We start from the raw sequence: 24,948 nt of genomic DNA, 5'->3' as shown, positions 1-24,948 counted from the left end.
CCCGTTTAATGCGGGCTACTCTTAGATATACTTCTAAACCACTTTCGATCTCTTGAAAGAAGGCAGAAGGAAAAACACAGAAGAGAAGTTACTCTGGTACTGGTCCCCAGGGTGTGGATATGAATGTATGCACAAGTCTTTTGTATAAATTATAGGTATATACATTCATAAGTGCATTTTTTCATCAATAATTCAATTGTAAAAGACGGGAAACACACAAATAGGTACCGTGAAGAAGTCGGTGTCGGGTGGTACCGTAAGTTGGTCTAAATCTCGACACCCTTCTTTATTTTTAGAGATAGGAATAATTTAAAAGTTGGAAATGGTGATTGAAAAAAGATTTATCCTCCCTTACCACTAAGCAAATAAAATAACTTCCACCTTTTCTTAATTTTTCAGCTCTAGAAAAGGGTGTCGGATTTTTAGAGGAGGGATGTCGACATTAGACCAGGGGATGTCAATCGAAAAATTCGATTACCGAATCAATCGAACTTAATCGAAGCCAATCGAATGATTGATTTTCGATTAGCCGAATTGATCGAACGCCAATCGAATTTCACATCTTTTTTTTGATTGGATTCGATTACCGTTCGATTGGTGTTCGATTGACGTTCGATTAATTTCGATCACCGTTCGATCAACTTCGATTAACGTTCGATTGGCATTCGATTAATTCGATTTATGTTCGATTGGCATTCGATTGATTCCATTTGTGTTCGATTGGCATTCGATCAAATTTTGTTCCGGTTTTTTTGTAATTTCGATTTTCGTGGTTCAAAAAAGTTTCCTAGAAATCTTGAATTTTCCGACCCTTAGAGCGCGCTGTGAAGACAAAGTTTTTTTTTAATACAAGATCTTGTAGAAAAACGCTCGCAAAGTAGATATATTTCACATTTTGGATTCGTTTGGCTTAGAGGAGGTTGCGGAACATGTCTGATTTGCTTTTTCAGAAAAATTGTGAGAAATGAAAGGCGGAACGATTATGTCAGTAGGGAACTTTGCGATAGCTTGCTAACTCAACAAGATTTTCCTTGCAACTGTACCTAACTGACGTACGGGTCAGATCAGTGAGGGCAATTTTTCAGTCCCTTTTGATAACATTTTCATACTTTATGATAAAGACAAAAGACCCCGAGATACCAGGCTCTTTTAAACCACAAACGAGAAAACCTTTTTATCGTTTTATACTCCTTCTCTTCATAAAAAATATCTCCAGATTATCTTTCAAGGATGAAGAGTGAACCGTCCCTATTTTTCATTTTTAAAAATGAACAGCATAAGTTTAAAGAAACAATTTTATTATGAAGCAAGATGGAGCACACTCATTGGATTTTAAATTTAGCACGAGTTGTTGCGATAAACAGACTGTACCTTTAAAAGGTTGGTGAGTTCAGTCAAAACACAGATTTGATCTGCAGCGTCACGCTTCACCTTGTCTTAATAGATGAGTCAAATTGAAACAACTATCGCAAAACAAACTCTCTGGTAGTTTTTCTTAACTTCAGAAAAGAAAATACCCTATTATGGCACACAAATTGAGTGTTTTATTCCCTAGGAATAGGGCCCATAGAAATTCTTCAAACGGAGAAAAGTTTCATTCCATTTGTGATAAAAAAAGCTGGGCGATTTTATTCATTCATGCCAGCTGTAATTCTAAAATATTAAACGACTTACCCTTTTTTGCAAGACTTCATCGTTCCTGACACACACAGCAAACAAGCCAAGAATGGATCACTATTACTGGAAGTAAATATTCTAACTTCTTTATCGCAAACTGTACTGTAGTGTCAAGTGTAATAAGTTTGGAATCGAATCTAAAACATTTCCTCTCCAACTCCTCCAGGTCCAAAGCAAATTTTGAGTATTTGGATCGAGTGAAACATTTGCATCAGGGCTATGGGTGTCATTAGAAGTATTCTACCTCCCAAAAGATTTAGACTTTCTCAAAGTCTTTACCTTAATTTATTCTCCAATCCACAACAACATATCCAGCTAAATATTTTTGTCTAGCACTAGCAGCACAGCAGAACTTCAGCAACTGACTGCACTCGAGAAAAAAATAGATTTACAGTAGCTATTCTTCTATTGATAGATCCCATATTTCGGATCAGCCAGGATAGATATATAACAAAAAAACTTTTTTAATCAGTTTGATCATCACGTCCCTATCTCACTTTATTTTTTTCACTCGAAATTCTTTTGTTTTGATTCGATTTCTGTGTTATTTTTCTTTCTTTCGTGACGTAATTGTGTTCTGCGTTTTAAAAACAAAATTCGATTGACTATTTTCGAACGTTTTGCAATGCAGCGCCTTCCGATTGGAAAAGCCAACCTCGTCCTCAGAGGTTAATATTTTCTCTTTGAAAACTTGACCTCTGATACTCAGGGTATAGAGAGACTGATATGAATTTTTGTGATTTTTGCTACCCTCTTAGAGAGACTTTGAAAGGTGAAAACAAACGACCCTTACCGCCGTAGGACGAGGTGAATCGGATAGAATTGGAAGGTTTTGGGCAAATTGCCTCTTCCCGACGAGATCTACCACCTAATTATACCGCAGAGCTTGACGAGTGGGGTCTAAATGAGACTAATTCGCGAGTTTAGAAAATTTCATTTTCAAAAGTTTCTTCTACGAGGAAAAATCTTCAATCGAATACAAGAAAATCGAGTCACTCGTTTCAGGGTGAAGTCGGTAGAATTTGACGGGGCACCATTCGGAACATAAACAAACACTCTCTATATTTTGTGGTGGAGCAATACCATTTTTCAAAAATCACATTTTGCCGAAGTTATCAAATTTGAATTCATGCAATTCTCACAAAGTAATTATTCACTAGATGGAGCGTCATAAAAATGTAATACCTAAGGGATATATATTTGGGTAGTACAGTAAAACCTCTAATTAACGGACACTCTAAAAGGCGGACACCTCTGATTAGCGGACAATTTCATTTTCCCCAGCCGTTTCCTAGTCAAATCCTCATAAAAAAGTTTCTAAAAGGCGGACACTCAATTAGCGGACCCTCTGATCAGCGGACAAATTTTTTCGCTCGAAATGGCCAAAACCCCTATTTTCGCTCTCCAATTAGCGGACATTGAATATCAAACGGGTCACAGACGTCCAAAATCGAAAAATTTTTTTTTAGATATTTCTATTTCAAGCACTTATTAGTCTTATTATTCAAATTATTTCTACAAATTTCCAGTTTTCCTTGGCCCATTCAACGAATTTAGGTGGACCAAAGAAATCATAAATCACTGATTTTCTTTTATTTGTTAAAAAATAAATTGTTGCGTTTTAATAACCTTTCTCTTGTTCTTCTATGGCCTAGTGTCCATTGAGTTTCAAGCCCGAAGGGCTAGAGGTCAATCTCCTTGGTAGGATTTGAAGCCAACAAATCCTACCAAAGTTGCGCGGCCTTGAGCGACCCGCCTGGTTTTTACACAAATAACAGATTGAAACTAAAATTTACCGCTTCATTTTGAAAAATATATCACTCGAAAACAAAGGAATTGCTAGATTCAATCCGTCATCAAAAATACGGTGCATATTTTAAGGCTTCAATTTTTCTTGCCTGAGAAAGGTTAGAGATTGACCTCTAGCCCTTCGGGCTTGAAACTCAATGCTAGTGTCTGCAGGTAAGGTACTTTAGAACCCAATTTTGTAATTTCGACACCCTGGGATGGCTTAATTTCAAATTTGGAGCTCCGAGATCAAAAGTTTCTAAAAGGCGGACACTTCTAATTAGCGGACAATAACCCCTTTCCCCGATGGTGTCCGCTAATTAGAAGTTCCACTGTACGTTTAGTATCATTGATAATAAAATTTTGATTAGTGTGCGCTATGAAAAGTGTTCATTGAATGCACAACAGAAAGTGCAATGTAAGAAAATGAAACGTCTCTGAAAGGTCTGACTACATTAGCTAAATCCAAGTTTGTTTTTTTATCTAACACTTGCGTTTCGTTCCAGAGAAAATGAAAAGGAAGAAGTAAATAAATGATTAAAAAAGAAGAGCACTTACGTTACGAAAATATCAAATTTTCATCGCGAAGCATCGATCGATAGAGTCATCAAATATATGTTATATGGTTGTTATTTTCCGCGGTTACGATAGATAGCATTGAATCTAAAAGCAGAAAATTATCACACCCAGCAGGTGCGTATTTCTTTTTTACCTCAGTAGAGTCTAGCACACCCACACCCATACCCCTGTTTCACAGGCCATGTTAGGTTAATAGAAATTGCGCTCGAAAAAAAAAACCAGTGTTCATATCCCGTTGTTTACGGACATTTTAAATGAACACTGTTTGACGTTTAGCGTCCATTGAATACCCCTGTCTCAAGTATCATTCGACCGCTACAAATGCCCCCTGAAAAGCTAACTTTTTCTACTTTCGCAGTGATACTGGGTGTGATAGCTGAGTCGATAAAAAAAATAGAAAAATTAATCTGATCATCGTATATTTTTGTTTTCTCCTTATTTCAGGTACTTAACAATCTCAGATACTTCAGAGACGGGAGAAGATTATCAATAACGCTCTGGTTGGCTCTAAGATTTGTTGACAAAATGATAAGAAAACGTACGATACACCCCTGTTTCAATGACCCGGTCAAGGATCCGTCCCGATAAAAACCGGTGAAAAAATACAAAAAATTACCTAACACTGACACGTTCACTGCCAAGCCACTTTAAGAATTTTGACCTCATTGAATTTCATCGAAAGTTTGACTTTCAAAGGCTCCGGCGACCTTCGTTCTGCTTTAAGTGCCTACAAATTGACTACCGATCGACGCAGAATTTGAGGAAGATTCCAAAAATGCAAAAACGAAGCAAAAAAAGTATTTGCTTTATAGGTTATGGCCCTTTAGAGTACTGTCGGTATTTTGACACCTATACTACAACTAGGTCAACCCAGTCAAAATTGAAAGAAAAAAATTAATGAATTCTAGGAATAATGCTTAATAAAAGTGAATTTTCCCGTACTCCGGCGAGAATTAAGAGATTACAAATACGGACTCGGTGTGTGTGAAGTTTAACTTGTTTCATAACTTCTCCGATGGTCGATTTCAAATTTTACTGAGTTACTGAGACATGGGTATTATGGTGGCACTTAAAGAATTCAGAACCAGCGTGGACTCGCCATGAACACAAAGACAGGAGACAGTATTAATTCTATATGGTATTCAATGCTCAGATGCATAGTATACTCGTAGTTGGCAGCAAACTTTTTAAGCTCTTATTTGGCAATTGTTCCACTAGGAAGGGGCTCCACCGTGTCATACTTTCTTGCCCCTTTTTCCAATTTCCGCTTGCAGAAATATTTGCACCCCTGTCTCAGAGATGATTTAAGCCATGGGATGCGAGACCTCCGAGAGAAGGAACAGCATATGAGCGAACGGGAAATTAAGTCTTGCTTCATACTGTACCCTGTCTCATTATCAAGCCTTTAGAAATAATCCCTTTCGTCAAAGACATTTCTTAGGAAGGACGAGAAACCGCGGCGTCCGTTACTTTAATAAATGTTCTTATCTTGTTGTAAAGTGTTTGTAGCCTTACCCGTCCCACTATTTTCTTATGGAAAATAATACATAACATATAATAAACTCCTAAATTATCACTATACAAAATATACAAAGACATTGTATTCACATGAACATTAACATTGAACATTGTGACTATTAACATTTGAACATTTATTCCTAGCTACTCTGAACACCAACAAGCCTCTTGGGATAGTGTGGCAGTAATTAAAAATGACAAGATGACGACATTTGATATTTTTTAATTATTCAATAATTAACTCCTTTCCGTTGTCACAAAAAAATTTAACTCTCCAAAATAATGACTCCCCGGTCATAATAAACTAGTAAATAGTGACTCCCCACCTCAAAATAAACTAGTAAATGAACACTCCCTAGAGTTGCTATTTCCTAGGAAATCTTGACCCCCTTTGGTTTAAAATGACTCCCCTCTATTATCTATGAAAAAATTATTTGAAAATTCATTTGTCTATCCAGGGCTAACTCTACAGACCCCTGTAATATAAATACTCCATCTAAGGGCAACATTTCCTTCAAAGATTTTTAATATAGCTTAAAATTTATATACTTAAGACCTGCTGTATATGTATACATCCCTCTTTGTAAAAGATCATGTTACAAAATATCGAAAATACTGACGAGAAGCCGGATGAGGAATAAACGTTTAAACTGTGTCTACCGAAAATTACGTGAAAATTTGTTCAGCGGAATACCATACATTTTAAAATTCTTAAAAGTCCCTTGAAAAATGAAAGAATTTCGGCAAAAGGTGGGTGTCAACGACGAAAATCAGCTCTGCAAAAAATTCTTACTTCATAGCCTTGAACGGCCTTGAACGAGAAAAGTAACGAATTAGCAAATTTTAGCATCTCAAAGCAATTGCAAGAGAGAGGTTTAAAATCTGAAAAACAGGGGACAATAGAAATCAACGAGAGAATGCGCTTGTCACAATGATCTTTTAGAAGAAATATAATACAGTGAACATTTCGTTCGGCCATTTTGAAAAAAGTGAGCAAAAACATGTTTTGATTCCCGTTCGAATCATTCCAAACATTCGATCGAACAGCACTGCAATGACTTCAGTTCTTGACTACTTTGGGGAGGGGTCATGATAAACTAGTTTATCTTGACTCCGCTCAGCTTTTTTACGGGGAGTCATTATTTACTAAGTGAGTCAATATTTCCTAGGAAATTTCTACTCTAGGGGAGTCATTATTTCCTAGTTTATTTTAACTGGAAGGGTCAACATTTACAGGGAGTTAAAATAATCCGCTACACCGTATCACTTAACAACGCCTTCAACTTGGGGCGCAAATGGGCGATTCGCGTTTTAACGCGAACACTTTTCCGCCCTAACTTTAGAATGAAAATACGAAGAATAGACATTGTTTTTCGTTTAGTGAACCAAAGATTGTATACAACTGGCTTTCGTAGAACACAATGCCAAAGGAATCTCCAATCACGGTCGCTTCATTATTTCTTATTCGGCATTTCAAAAAGGGTCCGAAAATCAGAAGGTTTTCTTCTTCAATTTCCGAAGAACATGTTCCAAATCTTCGAAGCCATATTTTTCTGATAGCTTCATCGATCAGTGAACGGGATCTGAAAACAGAATGGAAAAAGACATCGTCAGTGAAGTTAGTCTAGCAAGCTAGACGACTAATTCAGATATAGTAGAAATAAAACAAAAAGTAATGGAGGGAACAATTTTAGTTTATACAAACTAATATTATCCCGTAACAATTATCGTATTATCATATAACGCCTATACTACTGTATTACACGCATTATAAACGACTCCAGTCTACAGTGAAGTATGAGAGGCGATTAAACAAATTATCCGATCCACCCCGGGTATCCGATTCACCCCGTCCTACGGTACCGTCCGCACATACCCATCACATACCCCCCGAGGAATTAAGCAAACATTCTTCCGCTAACTTCTTTTGGCGGGAAGGGAATTTCATGGTGGTGTTACAAAAAATCTTCCTAATTTAGCCCCGCAAAATTTAAACTTTTTAAAGTAAAATTGAAGTTGATCGAAGTTGATCGAAGTTAATCGAAGTTGATCGAACGTTAATCGAAGCTCGTCGAACTCCATCGAAACCAATCGAATTTCACATATTTTTCGGTTTCGATTAGAATTCGATTGGCGTTCGATCAATTCGGCTAATCGAAAATCAATCATTCGATTGGATTCGAGTAAATTCAATTAATTCGATTGGTTCGATTGGCAATCGAACGTTCGATTTACATCCCCTGGATTAGACCAAGTTACGGTAACTTCCATGCCATCTCCATCCAGTCTGTCAGTGGAGGCTAACATGCATAGCCCTCAAATTACTGACCAATCAAACCAGCAAAATTTCAAAACAAATGAACTACGCAGCTCCGGTCGCAGCTCTACTCTACCATTTTTGTTTTGATTTAACTTTGTATAGACCTTTTTTTAAAGAGGCAGCCATGTTGAATAATTATGTACTCCAGCATAAAAACAATGATACAGCCATGCATAATTACTGTATCATGCATATTCTAAAAATTATGCAGGGCTGTATCATTGTTTTTAAGCTGGAGTACATAATTATTCAACATGGCTGCCTCTTTAAAAAAAGGTCTACTGGTCCTTCATTTGAGGGCTATATGCATCACGGTACCGGGACGATTGGTCGAAACATGTGACTGTTGATATCTGGCCTGTGCTTTATTTTCACTTACTGTTAAATCTCTTTGACAAGAAATTTGTTTTGATAAATCCACCAAGTTTATCAATCATACTTTCTGTCAATCGGCCATTCCAGAATTTGTCTGTAACAGGGGGGGGGGCGGACGACACAGGATTTTCAACGAGGGCAAAAGTTTTCACCAGAATTTGAAATTTCCAAACCAAGGCAAGAGAAGAAAATATATGAATTTCCAAGGCAATTTCGATGCATAGATCTTTTTTTAAAGAGGCAGCCATGTTGAATAATTATGTACTCCAGCATAAAAACAATGATACAGCCATGCATAATTACTGTATCATGCATATTTAAAAAAATTATGCATGGCTGTATCATTGTTTTTATGCTGGAGTACATAATTATTCAACATGGCTGCCTCTTTAAAAAAAGGTCTATTTTCAATGCATTTTGCGAGAGTCTGCTAAATGACGCGCCTTACGCGCCCACGCGCCCTCATATTTTTAACGCGCCTTCGCGCCTTACGCGCCCACGCGCCCTAAAATGTTACGCGCCCACGCGCCTACGCGCCGTAGTAATTTGACGCGCCCTAAAAATTTGGAGCGCCCTAAAAATTTGACGCGCCCTGATAATTTGACGCGCCCTAAAAATTTGACGCGCCTTAAAATATCGACGCGCCCTGATAATTTGACGCGCCCAGATAATTTGACGCGCCCTAAAAAATTGACACGCCCTAAAATATCGACGCGCCCTAAAAAATCGACGCGCCCTAAAAAATCGACGCGCCCTGATAATTTGACACGACCTAAGTAACTGACAGTAATGAGAACAATTACTTCGACTTTATTGATTTATCCTCCATATTCAAACGTCGGGTGAGAGTCTTGCTTACGCATAAAAAACGCTTAGAATGGTAAAGCTTCGGGGCCACGTGAATCATTTTTCATCAAATAGAATCATAAAAAAGTTGCAGTTTAATTGATAAACTTTGTTTCAAGTGGCCCACCCCATCTTTGAAACAAAATTAAAGAAACAATTTTTATCGTTGTTACGTAACTACAATAAAATGATTCAAGAGTTTTCTTCAACTGATTCTGTCTAGACAGAAACTGTTTATGAATTTTTGATTCATTTTTTGTTTCAGAAATTGATTTGTTTTTCTTTTCATCTTTTGAGCGAGGCGGGGCCACTAGCATTTCTTTCATCAAAGTGAAACTTTTTGCGTGTTTCAGTTTTCAAATGATTCTATTTGATGAAAAATGATTCACGTGGCGCCGAAGCTTAAGGGTGAAAAAAACAACACTAAAATTGACAAAAGAGCAGACTTTGCTGCTTTTCTAAAACACGCGTTTTTAAGAAAACAATAATTATATCATAAATAGAAACATGAGAGATATATAGCCATCCTGTGTATCTTATTTTTCGTGTATATAAATGATGTAATTCTTATAAAAAACACTCAATTCTGAATTTACTTTCGTTGAATATTGGAGATAATATCGCCACCTGCTAGCACGTTACATCGAATCATCGAAGTGAACTTTCGAACAAAAGGAAAGTATACAGAAATAGATGAAAATGAAAAAGAGAGAAAATCATGCGAGGCTGTTATAAATCCATTTGCCATATAATCGCACTATACACAACACGTTCTTAGAGCGCGTCAAATTTTCAAGGCGCGTCGAAATTCTAGGGCGCGTCGAAATCATAGGGCGCGTCAAATTTTCAAGGCGCGTCGAAATTCTAGGGCGCATCAAATTTTGAAGGCGCGTCGAAATCATAGGGCGCGTCAAATTTTGAAGGCGCGTCGAAATCATAGGGCGCGTCACATTTTCAAGGCGCGTAAGGCGCGAAGGCGCGTTAAAAATATGAGGGTGCATGGGCGCGTAAGGCGCATCATTTAGCAGACTCATTTTGCGAATATACTGTACATGGATTTTCATCAGAATTTCCAACCAGCACTGGAAAAAAATATATTTCCGATGCTAGAAAAAATTAAAAAATGCACGTCGTCTGACGTGGGTAACAAAAATTTTCTGGAATGGCCCTTTACATGTCCCGATAACTTTAACTGATAGCGCGCCCTTTTTAACTTTTTTGTTTTCATTCAAAATGATCATTCAGATGCCGATTTGAGAATTAGAGAACGCCCAATGGGGATTAACAAATAACGAATGTGTAATTTACCGAGTGACGAATTTGACGTCAAATGCTCCATCGTTTTGCCACTAATTTGGTCTCCAGACATTCGCGTGTTTTCCACTACGGTTTTTTTTCATATTTCGATTTAAATGCCTACTTGGTGCGAAAGAAAAATTGTGTATATTATATTTTGAAAATGAATTCTTCCGTAAAAGAATGTAACATGTGATTGAAGTTAAGATGGCGGGTGTGATATGATAATATACGAGTTGCGAGTTACGAGTTACGAGTTACGAGTTGCATTTAGAACCACGAGTTGCGAGTTACTTTTTACGAGTTACGAGTTACGAGTTGCATTTTAACAAAATAAAATCGCGAGTTACGAGTTACGAGTTGCATTTTAACTCACAAAATTCGCGAGTTGCAAATTGAAAGTGCGAGTTGCAAATTAAAAGTGCGAGTTGCAAATTAAAAGTGCGAGTTGCAAATTAAAAGTGCGACTTGCAAATTAAAAGTGCGAGTTGCAAATTAAAAGTGCGAGTTGCATATTAAAAGTGCGAGTTGCAAATTAAAAGTGCGAGTTGCATATTAAAAGTGCGAGTTGCATATTAAAAGTGCGAGTTGCATATTAAAAGTGCGAGTTGCATATTAAAAGTGCGAGTTGCAAATTAAAAGTGTGTGTTACAAATCGAAAAGTCAGTAAGAGTGAAAATTTCTATTGATAAAAGGAAAGATATTTTTTAAATGATTAAATTATTATTGCTGCTCACTATTATACATAAGAAGAGCAAATATTTGGTGGAGAAAGAAAAAAAATGTACAAAAAGTATTTACATTGCATGAGTGTAAAGAACTGTAGAGAAAAGTGCTCCCGGGCGGGGGTAATAGGTTTGGATGCGTTGTTACTAAAAAGGGTAACATGAGGTAACACGGGGTAATAGGGGGTAACAAGGTAACAGACTGAGAATGATGGCTCTAAGGGGTTGTTTCACCTACAGTAATTATAAGATCACATGCAAAACGTGTACAATCATGGTCGTAATATTTTAGAAAAAAGGGAAATTCCCACGAATTTTCAAAACTAAAAACAATTTGGAAGTGCTCTAAGTTAGGTTGGAAGGATAGAGTTTTAACTCTGAGTTTTAACGCTAGATTTAAGACTTTAGGATCTGAGGATCCAAAAGTTCAAAAATGGTCCAATACGCGTACGGCTCAGAATATAGTAGGCCAGCGTCCAAGGTTCAGAAAAGGCCTTAAAAATGGTTTTCGTAGGGCACCTCTTAGATCAGGGCAAATTTTTGATATTATGCTCCTAATAGGGTGTAGAATTGACAAAAAAAATTTGCCCTTCGAATCTCCTGCAGTTTTCGAGTGAATCGTTTTTTAGTTAATCGATAGAACTTATCAAGGGTCCCCCCTTTACTAACGGTTTTTTCGAAGTCTGAAAATCAAATATCTGATGCTACCAACTGATTCAGCTTGAAAAGTAGATGAAGAAAATGGGGTTATTTTTTAAGTTTCGACCACCTGGTGCCGAGAAACGGCATTTTTAAGGCTAAAAATCGACGTTTTGGGCGTTTTCCGATGACGTCAGCATTTTCCTAGAGGCATTTTCAGAAAAAATCATTCCCACGGCTGGATAGCCCTGAATTAGTAGTATCCAAAAATGGTACAATCAAGGTCATAATATTTGAGAAAAAAGGGAAATACACCATTCTGTACAATTAAAATATTTGGTGTAATAAAGCTTGCAGGTATCACACTTAAGTAGCCTGTCAATAATTTTGTCAAAAAGTGTCACTTTGTCTTGAAAATGACAGGTAACGTCCACGTTATTAAAAGTAGCATTAAAGATGTTTCTCGATAGGAAGAAACACGCGCATTTCCTTTCAAAACTTAAAGTTATGAATGCTCTGTTTTGTTTTTATACAAAAATGAGCGAAAAAATGTGTGATTTGAGTGGTTTCACAACTTTAATCACAAAACGTATACAGTTTGGCTGAACTTTCCATGCTTTGCTTTGGGTTTAGCTTTTTTTGTGCTGTTATTATTTAACAATCTCAGACTTGATTTTAATTTGCAACTCGAACTTTTAATTTGCAGCTCGCACTTTTAATATGCAACTCGCACTTAATATGGAACTCGCACCTTCAATTTGCAACTCGCACTTTTAATTTGCAACTCGCGAATTTTGTGTGTTAAGATGCAACTCGTAACTCGCAACTCGCGATTTTATTTTGTTAAAATGCAACTCGTAACTCGTAACTCGTAAAAAGTAACTCGTAACTCGTGGTTCTAAATGCAACTCGTAACTCGTAACTTGTAACTCGTAACTCGCATATGAAAAATCCTCTGGCGGGTGAAGCGAAGGATGGAATTCGAAAAAATTCTGACAATTGTGAGACTTTCAGACTCAAAATAATCAGAAAATTAAGAAAAATTATCAGCTGTTTAGGCAACGCGAACACTAGTTATTTGTATTGTGGCCTTACCATACCTAAGTTTTGGTCTAATGTCGACATCCCTCATCTAATTTCTTCTTCTCTTCTTCTGTTGGGAATTATAGGATGGTCGGAATTATCTGATGGAAACTATATTTCTTTGCTTGGCAATCAGAGAAGAAAACTTCTTTTGTTTATCAGTGATTCCGACCTTCCTATCATTCCTATCCCTAAAGAAGGGTGTCAGAATATAAGAGGGATGTCGACATGGCGCTGTGGTATAGTGGTCATTGACCTTAGTTGCTGCACAGGTGACTGAGGTTCAATTCCCACTTGCATCGGTTTGCTTGGCAAGTGAATGAACCTTCGCCCGGGTCAACCCATGCCATGTGAGGCAGTTCAAGGTGCTGACGGGGTGCTAATTGAAAGTGTCTATAGTTGCGAAAATGGGCGTCTAAGCTTCCTGCAACTCAACCAAATAGAAATAGAAATAGAGACATACCTACCTTTTGGCTTCTGCTTGAACAGCTCAACTCGTTGAGTCCAATGCTTCGACATTTCCTTGAGGCTGTTGGAGTCAGCTTGCCTAAGGTTAAAATAGTGGGCAAGCAGAGGTTCATCCGGAACAGTTGTGAGGAAGGTGTCTAAGTGTTTTTTGAATACTTCTTTGGGGCAGTTTGTCAAATCTCTTATTGGTCTGAGAAGGTTGTTGAATAATCGAGGGCTTTCTTGGGAAAGACTTCCCCTCCAGATATTTTTGTGTTTCATATTGACAGCTTTTAGATTGCAAATTCTCCCCAATCTCTGATTTATATAGCAGGAAATGCCTCCTTTACTTTCGTCATAATCAAAATTTGGGACGTTGCCTTCAATGACGTTCCAGGTATAAATTATTTGATACCGCTCTCTCCGTCTTTCAAGGCTATACAGTTTTACTGATTTGAGTTTTTCCCTATAATTAAGATGTCTGAGGGATGGAATTCCATGTAAGAATGATTTCTGAACTTCTTCCAGTTGCTGGACAAGACCACGCTTCCAGGGAGACCAGAGTTGAGAACAGTAGTCCAAATGAGGGATGGCTAGTGCTTTCCATAAAGTTAACATGGTTTCAATTTTCCTTGATTTGAATGTGCGGTATATCCATGCACTTATATTTTTTACTTTTTTGATTTGTTCTTGGATATGCTTCTCATAAGTCAACTGAGTGTGTAGGGTGACTCCAAGGTCTTTAACTTTGCTTCAGAACGTCGTTTTTCCCGTAGGCAAGGCAGTTACATCAATATGCCTTCTTACCTGTCTTTAAAAATTTAAATAAAAGTAATCACGGAAAAGGACGCGAAAAAAAAAGACACAAGTGTGAGAACAGAGTAATCAAACTCATTAGAAAAAGTACCATTAGAAGTCATAAAAAATCAACCTGAATAAATGCAATCGAAATCCCAGAGAACTTCATAATTCCCCAAACAACATTACATTACTATGTCAAACTCCTATTACATAAATTTTACAATTACGTCAGAGTAGACTACGCTCGCCACCGAAGAGGTTTATTTGGAAAGGGTAATTACATTTTATTGTTCGGTTCTTTTTTAAAGATTGGCCGGGTTGGAAAAGTATGAATTTCTTTGTACATATTTTACCTACCCCAAATATTTAGGAGGCTGAGTTTTAAACAAATGGTCAAGTTGAAACGAACGATAAATGTATCAAGGTCTGTTTTATTTACCCCCTGGTGACTTAACAAAAGAGACTTAACTCGATGTTACAATCCAATTATTGAAAGTTTGTCTCGGCCTTTTTATAATGAGCGAGACATACGTTCTCTGATTACGCAATTTTCATATTGACATTTTCGAGGCATTTTGATGTAACTGCAAGGGGCTCAAATTTAAGACCATTCAGTTGCATGTTGTTGTCTTCTGTCCACTTATAGACAGTGTCTAGATCATCTTGTAGATGATAAAGAAGACTTGTATTAGTTTTGTAGGATATGGGCCATCAAAAGGGGATCATTAGTCAATTTGTTAGTGTTTGGATTGATTAAGGGTCCAATTTTTGGTTTAGATTTCGAGAAGCGATTAGCGTACGAGTAAAAGAATTTTGGGTTGGATTTGATTTTAGAGGTTGCTTGAGGATTTTTGAAGTAGCACTTCAATTTCAACAAGTTTTTCTGTAGTTTTAAGATTTTGAAATCTTTTTCTCAGTTTCTTTCTTTTTCGCATTAAAATCCGCCTGTCTCTTGGCTTGCGTTTCTTCTTGGATGAAAATATTTTTGGAGGTACATTATTTGAAGATATAATGAATATGCATTGTTTGATAAAAGCATCATATTGGGCGTCAGGGTCTAAATCAAGTGGATTCAAAATTTTGTGCCAGTCAGTGACTTTGAAATTTTCATTGATGCTAGCCCAATTAATTTGATCATAATAGAAGTTAAAACTATCAAAAGCACTGATTAAATTTTTATTATTGTTATTATTATAGTTGTTTTCAGTCATAAAAAAGTTCAGATGGCTTGTAACATCAATGATAAAGTGATCTGAGAGAGCAGTTGGTGTGCATAGGTAGTTGAAGATTAAATCAGAGTTATTAGTCAGTAAGAAGTCTAATATATTGCCATTAGAATGAGTAGGTTTATGGATCATCTGGTTCAAGTTTAAAATTGAAGTAAAATTGTTTAAAACATCTAGAAGTTGTTTGTTGCAACTAATTGATGGTATGTAAGAGTCATTTTTTATGGTGTGGGGTATATTAGAATCACCACATAGATAAATATCTGGGGTATTTCGTTCGATTGTTTCGATGATGTCCTGCATTGCTGAGATAAGGTCCAAGAATTCCGGAGCTGCTGATTTGTGCAGAATATTTGTTGGCTGTCTCTAAATGACACCAAGAATAAAGTTAAGGTTTTTTGAATGAAGTAGTAGAGCTTCATTGACACCATTTGAAAATTCAAGTATTGGCTCAAACATTGGAGATACGTCGCTTCGAAGATAAAATGCGCTATGTCTTCCATATTTGGATTTGATGCAATTTCTATCCTTACGAAAAAGCTCATATCCCTCAATTTCAAGCTCTGCTTTCTTGTGCAAAGATGATAGCCATGTCTCAGTTAGGCCTATAAAAATGTGGTTCTCAGAATGAAGAATTGATGCCAGTAGAGGAACTGATGATTGAGTGGTCTGGGGACATGAATATTCATAAAAGAAAAAGTATTCATTGATGTGGTATCCCTTGTTTGTTGTGGTGAAAATTGCTTTGGTTGAGTGAATATTCCTGAAGACGGGGGTGAAATTGGTGTGGGTATTTCTGATGTAAAGTTCAGGACGGTTGCTGAATATTTCGTACATTCAGATTGGTAGTGATCATTGATATCATTTCTGTCCGAAAATTGTCTAAGATTTTCAGAAAATCCAATGATTGTTCTGTGTTTGTATGGTTCTTTAGTACTGGGTCCCTTTTAGTCCCCTTGACATGAGTAAAAGTGCAATTTGTGTTAAAACATTCACCTTTTCTGATCGATGAAGAACACATACGTGGATGAAACGTGTTGTATTTTGTGCCAGCATTACAGCCTTTTGGGGATTTATTACCATGTCTCAGTAACTTGGTACAGATTTTTGGATGCTTGAATCGGCAATCTTTGCCTGTGATGCCATATTTACATTTTCCTTTCTTGTAAAAGTTACAAACTGGAGTTTCATCAGAGACTTTGTCCTTGGTTGTAGTATTATCCGAAGATAAGGTTGCGTTGTTTTGTAAATTGCGTTAAAATTTAGATTTTAGGAAATTAGTCCTACCCAGGTATATTTCATCAACAATCTTATTCGAGGGTCTGTCGATAATAATATCTGGGGTGATTGGAATGTGAAGGAGTGTCCTTCTTGGAGTGGGTTAGGTTCCATTTAAGAAAGATTCAGTGGCTTCAACAGCTTCAGTGATCTGCGTAAGTGAATTCGTTATTTGAGCTTGATGTACTTCATCTGTTTCATTTTTGTGAGTAAAATTTATGTTTTCGTCTTGACATGTCGGGCATAGATAGCAAAATCCAGGGATTTTAAAGATGAGATTACATAATTTCTCATGTTTATTCAAAAGATTCATGCTTATCAGAAGTTTAAGATAGCATGGCCGGTGCACTTCTTGACCACACGCACCACAGCTAATGAGTGGTTTGTCATTGAGTTTGCATGAATATGATTCTTGACAAATCTGGCATACATCTAGGAAAATTTTTTTGATCTTCAAACATAATAGGTGGATTGCATCATCCTTGTTAAGGTTGTTAGATGGCAATGATGATGAAGAGGTTGTGAGATAGTTAAGGGTTTTAATGATTGGAGATTTGCGGCATGATTTAAGTGCTTTGATGTTGTCTTTGGTCGGAAGTTCAGTGTTGTACATCCGTAAGCAATTTTTGATAACGTCAGTAGGAGCATTCTCCACAAGACCAGCAAGAGCTCTCTTCAAGGTTTCAATCACATTTTCTGAAACATCACTACTTGGTGCAGCGCCGGAATGTTGATTCAGTGACATGATTATGTACAAATCAGAGATTGAAACAGGGGGGGGTCATGCAGTTATTATATAAACACTATGACAATTACTACCGTGGTGGTATACAAACCAAAATTTGGGAAAACAGTTACTCCACCAGTGGACTAACTGCAACATGGGTGGTGCCTAAGCCAAAAATTGTCGATTTTGGTAGGATATGGTGTACTAAGTGAGCACATTTTTCAATTTTTTTACTTAAAATTTTAGGTCAATCAAGGAAAGATATTTTAACAAACTTGGAAAATGATTGAGATATTTAACTCTTGAACGCTCGTTAATAAGACGTACCCAGTAAAATGGTATCAAAAATGAGGAATTCAGTGAAAAAATTGCCAAATTTGGCATTTTTGGGGGTGGTATACACCAATTTTGAGGGTAAAATCAGTTAGTACACTATGGAATAACTGCAAGGGTGGTGGTGTCTGTAGAAAATGTCCAAAATTGCAGTTAATCCACATAGTGTCAAGGAGTAACTGCAAGACCCCCCCCTGATTGAAAAAACTTAACTTGAGACGCTCGAATGTATTAAAAGTTGGTTTCAAGTGGTTCACAAGGAAAACAACAGGATAATAGATACCTGATCAGCTGCACATGGGAACCCAAATTCACTGTCATGTGCAGCTGCTGCTCAGGATTTAGCAAAATGCCTGGGTGACCAGCCACAGGACCCTTGGGATATATGGTAATGACTGAAACGTTGGCTTGATAGGGAAGTAATGAAATAATATTATACCTCAATCGTCCAGAGCTAACCTGGTGTGTAAAAGCTTGTTGTGGTATTCAGTCTTTAATAGCCAGAACTGAGATTGATTTGTGCCATCCAGTAGTGAGAAGATGTTGATATCACCAGAGTTGACCAAACAAAAATTACAGCCACTAAATAAATATTACTCAGTGGGTAGGGCTACATTAAAGCAAAAAGCTTTCCGGGCATAGTAGCCTTTACCCGTTTTTGTATTATTTTTATTTTGTTTCTTCTTTGTTTCTGGTATTTTTTCTATTTTTACCTGAAAGAACAATGGCTTCAGCTCTCCAACTCAAATTTGGAGTAATTGGTGTTTCTTTTTAATTGTTCATTAGACCAACTTGCGATATTCTCCATAGAACTTTTGCTACCTTAACCCTTTAAGTGCCAATGTCGTATATATCAGGCATGGGCTATGTAGGAGGGCGAAGCCCTCCTGTAATGCCCAGTTTGAGTTAGAAATCGTCATTTTTGGTCTAACTCGTACGAATCGGATTGGGCTTCATGGCCAAGCAAAAAAACAATCAAAAGTGAGTCTTTTCAGCGAGATTTTAAGAAACGAGCTTCTAACTCCTTCTAGATTCGGAGATATAAGCCTTTAAAGTTTGAACTAGCGATGTTTTTTAAAAAACTTAGAAAAAAATAACCGTGGCACTTAAAGGGTTAAAAATGTGTGTGTTTTGTATAAGATACTCATTGCCCCACTAAGATTCATTTGCCACTTTTAAAGCAGAAAAAGACCAGGACTTCGGTGGCAGGATGTTGTGAAGGCGTACTTGACTGCGGTCACATAAAGCAAGATCCTTTTTATCCATATTGTAAACAAAGTTAGTAAACTCCCCTTTGCCTCTTGATTTTTTCTAACTCTCAAGAAAATAAAGATTTAATGACTTGTTTTTATTAAAATACAAGGACACATTATTTTGATTTTTAGTGAGGCCAAAAAAAAAAAATGTTTTGTTTCCGGAAATCGGCCGGGTGAACTTATTTTTGAAAGTCACCTGGCCGCAAAAATTTTTGTTTTCAAACTGAATATTTCAGACATCTAAGCTCAAAAAGCAAAACGTTTTCTCAAGAAAACACAAAAGTTTTGTAGGGAGTTTCTAAACATCGACCAGAAATGGCGACCACGACCGGCGACCACGACCAGCGACCACGACCAGCGACCACGACCAGCGACCAGCGACCACGACCAGCGACCAGATAAATTTGGGTTATCGAGTTTTTTCTCTTTCACCAACGTAGAGTGGTTCTCCTTATCATTTGAATATATCATATTGAAGAGTAAGCTAACCCCTGTCTCATCTATTTAAAGCCACGTGCCAAATACGTAAAACAGCCATTTCGACGCTCTTGGAGCTTGATTATGGTGTCAATTTCTATCCTTTTGTATTATCAGCATCAAAATAATTAGTGGCATTAATTTTTTTGAAATTGGTTTGAGAAGCTTTGTATTTCATCATCAGATTGTTATTTCTGTCGAAATTAGTCATTTTGTCAGCATAAAGACAATAGAATAATTGATTCATATCTCATATCTCATATCTGATATCTCTAAAACAGGCCTTCCCAATTTTTTCCTACTGACAAGTTCTATCTATTCATACTATTCATTCAGCATGAATAAAATATTCGGTGTAACAAAACTTAGAGACATCATACTTAATGGCCCTGTCAATATTTTTGTCAAACCGTGTCCCTTTGTCAAGAAAATGACTGGTTACTTCAAAGGTCACTTTTTAGTATTCTGAGGACTTGATTTAGACATTCTCTACGGTGGAGAGAGCAGATAAACTCAATAACCCAAATTTATCTGGTCGTGGTCGCCAGTCGTGGTCGCCAGTCGTGGTCGCCGGTCGTGGTCGCCGGTCATGGTCGCCAGTCGTGGTAGCCATTTCTGGTCAATGTTTAGAAACTCCCAGTTTTGTAACAGAGTAAAAAATATACAGCAAAGACAAACGAACGTTCTTAAATATTTGTATTGTATAATATTTGGACGTTAATCGTAAATGATTTCCCCTTTCTCTTTTATTTTCATTTGTTGTTTGTTCTAATAATGCTTTTCTTTATTCCACGTGCGTTTGATCGCAGACATTTTTATACAATTGAAAAAGAAAGAGAAAAAAATAAAGAGTGTAAGAAAAATCTAAAAATGCAAAAAAAATATTTTGCAGTCGCCTGGGTGAGTTTTTTTTTCGTCGGCCGCATTTCCGGAAACAAGACTACTTTTTTTGGCCTGATTTTCTTTTTGAAATACATGAAATCACTTACATGGTTACCTTTCGTATATATGTTTGTTAATATCGATCTATTCAGAAAGTTGTTTAATTCAAAAGGTTCCTTCTACATAGCCAGCTTTCTCTGCTGTTATTATATTATTAGCACCGAATTCTGAAATGGCAGTTCATGCATTGAGTGTACAAAAAAGATATTTTGACACAATAAAAGATGGGACAAAAAAGGTTGAAGGTCGTGTTGGTAAAGTTGACACATCAAAAGGAATCAATGAGAATTACAAAGAATCACAATCTGTTTATAAACAAGATGATGAGATCAAATTTGTAATATCTGGTGAAGAAGAAACATCAGAGATTTTGATGTGTAAGATTTTGAAAGTTGAATTTTTTGATACCATTGAAGACATGTTGAAATTATGTGGACTATCGAACTGTTTACCTGGTATAACCTCTTACGAAGAAGGAGTTCAAATTTATCATGGATTTCCAAATTATGCAGAACGTGAAAAACTTTATGGAGCTATTGGAATTTATGTTCAAGTGTTGAAAACAGTATAGGATTTTTTTTGGTTATAATCTTTAAGTTTATTACAGTATAACATGCATTCCACATTAAAAACAATACAGTTCAGTTCTTATCTCTGGTTTTCTTTCTCAGAATTTTTTTATTGTATTTATCTATTCAAAGCACTTTTTTTTAAACCAATCAAGAGAATAATAGAAGAAAAGAAAAATGAAAAGAGCTGCTTCAACATCAATTGATGACGAAGATGAGAGATATTATTGCACACCATCAACTCTCACTGAACAACACTTCAAGATTCTAAAATCACTCTTCCAAAATGCAAACACAAATATGAGTTCATTGATAGAAATTTACCGTAAATTGAGTGAAAAATTGGATGAAAGTGACTTTCCGAAATTGTACAAAGTACATGGTATAGTTCAACCTATATATAAATGGTTAGATTTGCTCTATTTGAGAGAATTTAAGCACCAATGGGCGGGCAATCCAGATCCTGAGAAAATCAACTTCAAGTTTTTATTCAAGAGGACAGATAAAGAGATTTTACCATTAGAAAGTCACAAACAATACATTTATGAAGCACACAGAGGTATAAAGACATTCAAAGGAATGTACAGCCGTGACAAACATCGTAATTATAGGCATAATGATGCTAAAACTACAAAGAAACTGGTGAGATTTTAATTTTTTTAAGTTTCTCTGGACAAATCACTTAATTTCTCAACGCCATTATTTGTAGCAAATGGGGTTTATGAGCTTCTATGAAAAAGCAGCACATAGCCTGTTGTAATAGATACGAGAGAGAGAAATTTGCTCAATGCCCAAGGCCATTGAAAATGCAAAATAATAAATTTATAGGTAGTTTATAATTGGGTTTTTATTAGTCTTCTGTTTCTCTCCATTCAGTTAAGGACGAAATTTACTGTTGGAAAGTATGAGTTTGGTATACCAGAGGACTCTATAATGAACGAGGTGTCGCTGTGTGAACAGTGCAAGATATTCCAACGTGATAAGATACCTGTCATCAAGAAGCCTTGGATACCTCGTAAACATGTTGAACCGCCCCCAAAATCAACAAATGGTTCTGCAGATAATGGTGCAGTGTTGAGATACCCGATCACTCAAGCATGGGAATGGTCTAATGAAGAAAGTATCTGGTACAATAGATCTGGTGGGAATTCTATGATTTTTAATTAAACTGTTTTCACCACTTTTTCTCTTTACAGCAAGAAGATAGAAAAGAGTCAGGTTGTGAAGTTGATATGTCATTTCGTAATCAGATGGTTTGAGATTCTTGGCTTGTGAAGTCATTTCATGGTCCTGAGTAAAACCTCCAATTTTTTGGTCCAAGTGTTTTCCAAGGTTGAAATACAATATAAAACGGTGCTTGCAATATGTTAGGATTTTTTTTAATACTTGCAAAAGTGCATAACTTGTAACTTGAATATCTGGACTTCGAAGAGATTTTAGTAAAACGATTTGGATTTGGGTTTTTTTTTCTCATTTCATTAAAATAAATTTACAGCCCAAAGATTTCATGTTCATACATACATACTGTTTCGTGTTTTATAGGTTTGAAAGCAGAGAATGATCGTCTTGCAAAGATTAGAAACATCATACAGGAAATTGGCGTTGACTTGCCTGCTACACTTACTGGCAACCCTTCTGCTCAAAAACGTGTTTTGACAAGTAAGAAATTACAATCAATGTGAGAATTATGTTTTGAAATAATGTTAAAAACTGAATAATTGGAATATTTTGACTACTAAGATCGGAAATAGATTTCTTACGGCTTAATAATCCGGAAAGAATAACCAAGATATTTTTTAAACCTGCATATTCAACCTTCTCTGCAAGTCTTGCTTTCATAATCCTAGAAATAGTTTGTGCAAAGATGATGATTAACGATAAAACGGAACAACTGCAACCAGAACAATACAATATGAATGTTCAAACTCTCTGCGAAGGAATGGACACCTTTTTTGAAGAATCATTGAAACATTGCAATTATAAGACGTTCATGTACGATATCAACAGTCTACTTTTCAATAAAGTCTCTCTCACCGATGATAGACAGTAAGTTAATCTCGTTCAATTTTTTATAGGAAATAAAAGCGACTTTCATTAAAAATAAAAGGATATCGAAAATCGAACGCTCTTGATAGTATCCTTTATTTACTAGTTTAGGAGCATCTTAGAACATCCAGGAACATCTAGTGTTTGTTTGTGAGCAATTATGAATGTTGAATTGAGTTGATTATTAACCTTGGTACTCAAATTGTCGTTAGAAACGTTCCCAAATGTTCTGGTGAAGTTATTGCAATGGGGCATATCATGAATAATGATTTCTCTGTTGAGCCTGAACTCTTGGATTTCTTTATTTTCAGCAAACTTTGGGATAATCTATGGGAGCAATTCGAATCGAGGTTGCAAGACATTTTGAAGTTGGATCAAACAATACCTCGAAAACAAATCGATGGGTTCACTATTGACTTTGATAAACCTGTACAATTAACAAAACAAGATCTTGATGGATTTGAAATAGGCGTAAAAGATCATGAAAAAGAGGCTGGAAACTCATCACTCGTGTCTCCAAATTAAAGAAAGTAGATTGAAAAGTGCTTTGATTGTTGCCATCATTTCATTGTACTATTATGATAGAGTTACAGGAGCCAATAGGATGTTTGTTATTGTGTACAGTATTTTCAGTTTTTTAGTATCTTTTTTATAGGAATTATTTTGTAGAAGTCACATGTTTTCCTTTTTATTATCGATTTGTTCATTTACATCACAAGTTATATATGTATACTTAAATACAAAATCAACACAAGTCAACTCGAATCCGCAATATTGAATTGACCTTATCATTACTTTTTATCGGTTTATCAAGGATATATAAGGATATAATAAGAATTTTCTACCAGATTTTAATTTACCAGAATTTTTGCTCGGTGAAAAAAGAAAAAGTCCTGACAATGAAATTATGTTCTCTCTTATTTTACTGATACAGCTACTTAACAGTAAAATAAGAGAGAACATAATTTCATTGTCAGGACTTTTTCAGTACCTAACTCTGTCTGAATTTTGGGATATTATAAAGATTACACTATTTGTCTATTAATTAGAAGGTAACTTTTTGGACCTACCTGGAGGTCCCATAAATTAACCTTTGTTCGTCCGTCCGTCCGTCCGTCCGTCTGTTACCAGCTTTTCTCGAGATTGGCTCATTAGTTTTTTCTGATTTTTGGCACAAAGATGCAAAATGGCAATGCCCAAAATGTGACGGAGCCTGATTTTCGAAAAAAAATTTTCCGGACGAAAATGCCGGAAATATGCCGGAAATCGCCGTTTTTCTGGATTTTCTTTAGGCTTTTTCCTTATAATTGGTTGTTTTTTCATTCAAAAACATTATTAATAGCAATGCCCACCATCAAGCATGTTTCAATTTTCAATAAAATTGATTTTTGAAGCCGGAACTATTAAAAAATCTCCGGAACAACCTACTTTCGCCGGAAAGACAGTATTTCTTCAATTTCTCAAGCTGTACTTTATATTTTTTTATGAAATTTTGCACACTGATGCAAAATGACAATACCTAAAATGTGACGGAGCCCGATTTTCGAAAAACATTTTTTTCCGGCCGAAAATGCCGGAAATATGCCGGAAAAACCGGTTTATTGACATTTTCTCGAATTTTCATCTTTAGTTTTTTCTGATTTTTTGCAGAAAGATGCGTATTCGCAATGCTCAAAACACGACCGAGTTCGATTTTTTGAGAAAAATTTTTTTCCGGGCGAAAATGCCGGAAATCACCGTTTTTGCAGATTTTCATTGGGCTTTTTCCTAACATTTCTTTGTTTTTTCTTAAAAAAAAAACATCATTGATAGCAATTCCCACCATCAATCATGATTCGATTGTCAATAAAACTGATTTTTTTATAAGAAACAAACGACTAATTTTAATAGATCGTCACTGTTTGTGTTCTGAATGATTGTTTAATGGTCACGCTCACGTAGATATTAATTATGTGTTAAATGCATAACCAGGTAGGTCCAAAAAGTATCACTTGTTGAAG

General features: G+C 36.3%; 2 protein-coding genes across 3 annotated transcripts; both read left to right on the top strand.

Moving 5' to 3' along the window:
• The first annotated feature begins 74 nt into the window (after positions 1 to 74).
• On the top strand, positions 75 to 23,731 carry LOC136808415 (uncharacterized). Of its 2 annotated transcripts, none has more exons than XM_067064955.1 (6): positions 75 to 155; positions 20,492 to 21,544; positions 21,779 to 22,043; positions 22,445 to 22,561; positions 22,750 to 22,948; positions 23,260 to 23,731. In XM_067064955.1, exons 2-6 carry the CDS (start codon positions 21,080 to 21,082, stop codon positions 23,471 to 23,473), a joined length of 1,260 nt encoding a protein of 419 aa, XP_066921056.1. In that variant the 5' UTR covers positions 75 to 155; positions 20,492 to 21,079; the 3' UTR covers positions 23,474 to 23,731. The 2 variants fall into 2 exon arrangements, with proteins under 2 accessions (XP_066921056.1, XP_066921055.1); XM_067064954.1 differs by lacking the exon at positions 75 to 155 and adding an exon at positions 20,200 to 20,291.
• On the top strand, positions 20,506 to 20,904 carry LOC136808449 (uncharacterized). Its single transcript, XM_067064981.1, has one exon. It carries the CDS (start codon positions 20,506 to 20,508, stop codon positions 20,902 to 20,904), a length of 399 nt encoding a protein of 132 aa, XP_066921082.1.
• Positions 23,732 to 24,948: the final 1,217 nt, after the last annotated feature.

This window comes from Clytia hemisphaerica, unplaced genomic scaffold (genome assembly GCF_902728285.1).
Source record: "Clytia hemisphaerica strain Z4C2 unplaced genomic scaffold, Clytia hemisphaerica genome assembly, whole genome shotgun sequence".
In the NCBI taxonomy this organism is placed as follows: domain Eukaryota; kingdom Metazoa; phylum Cnidaria; class Hydrozoa; order Leptothecata; family Clytiidae; genus Clytia; species Clytia hemisphaerica.
This window is presented reverse-complemented; position numbering and strand designations above follow the sequence as displayed.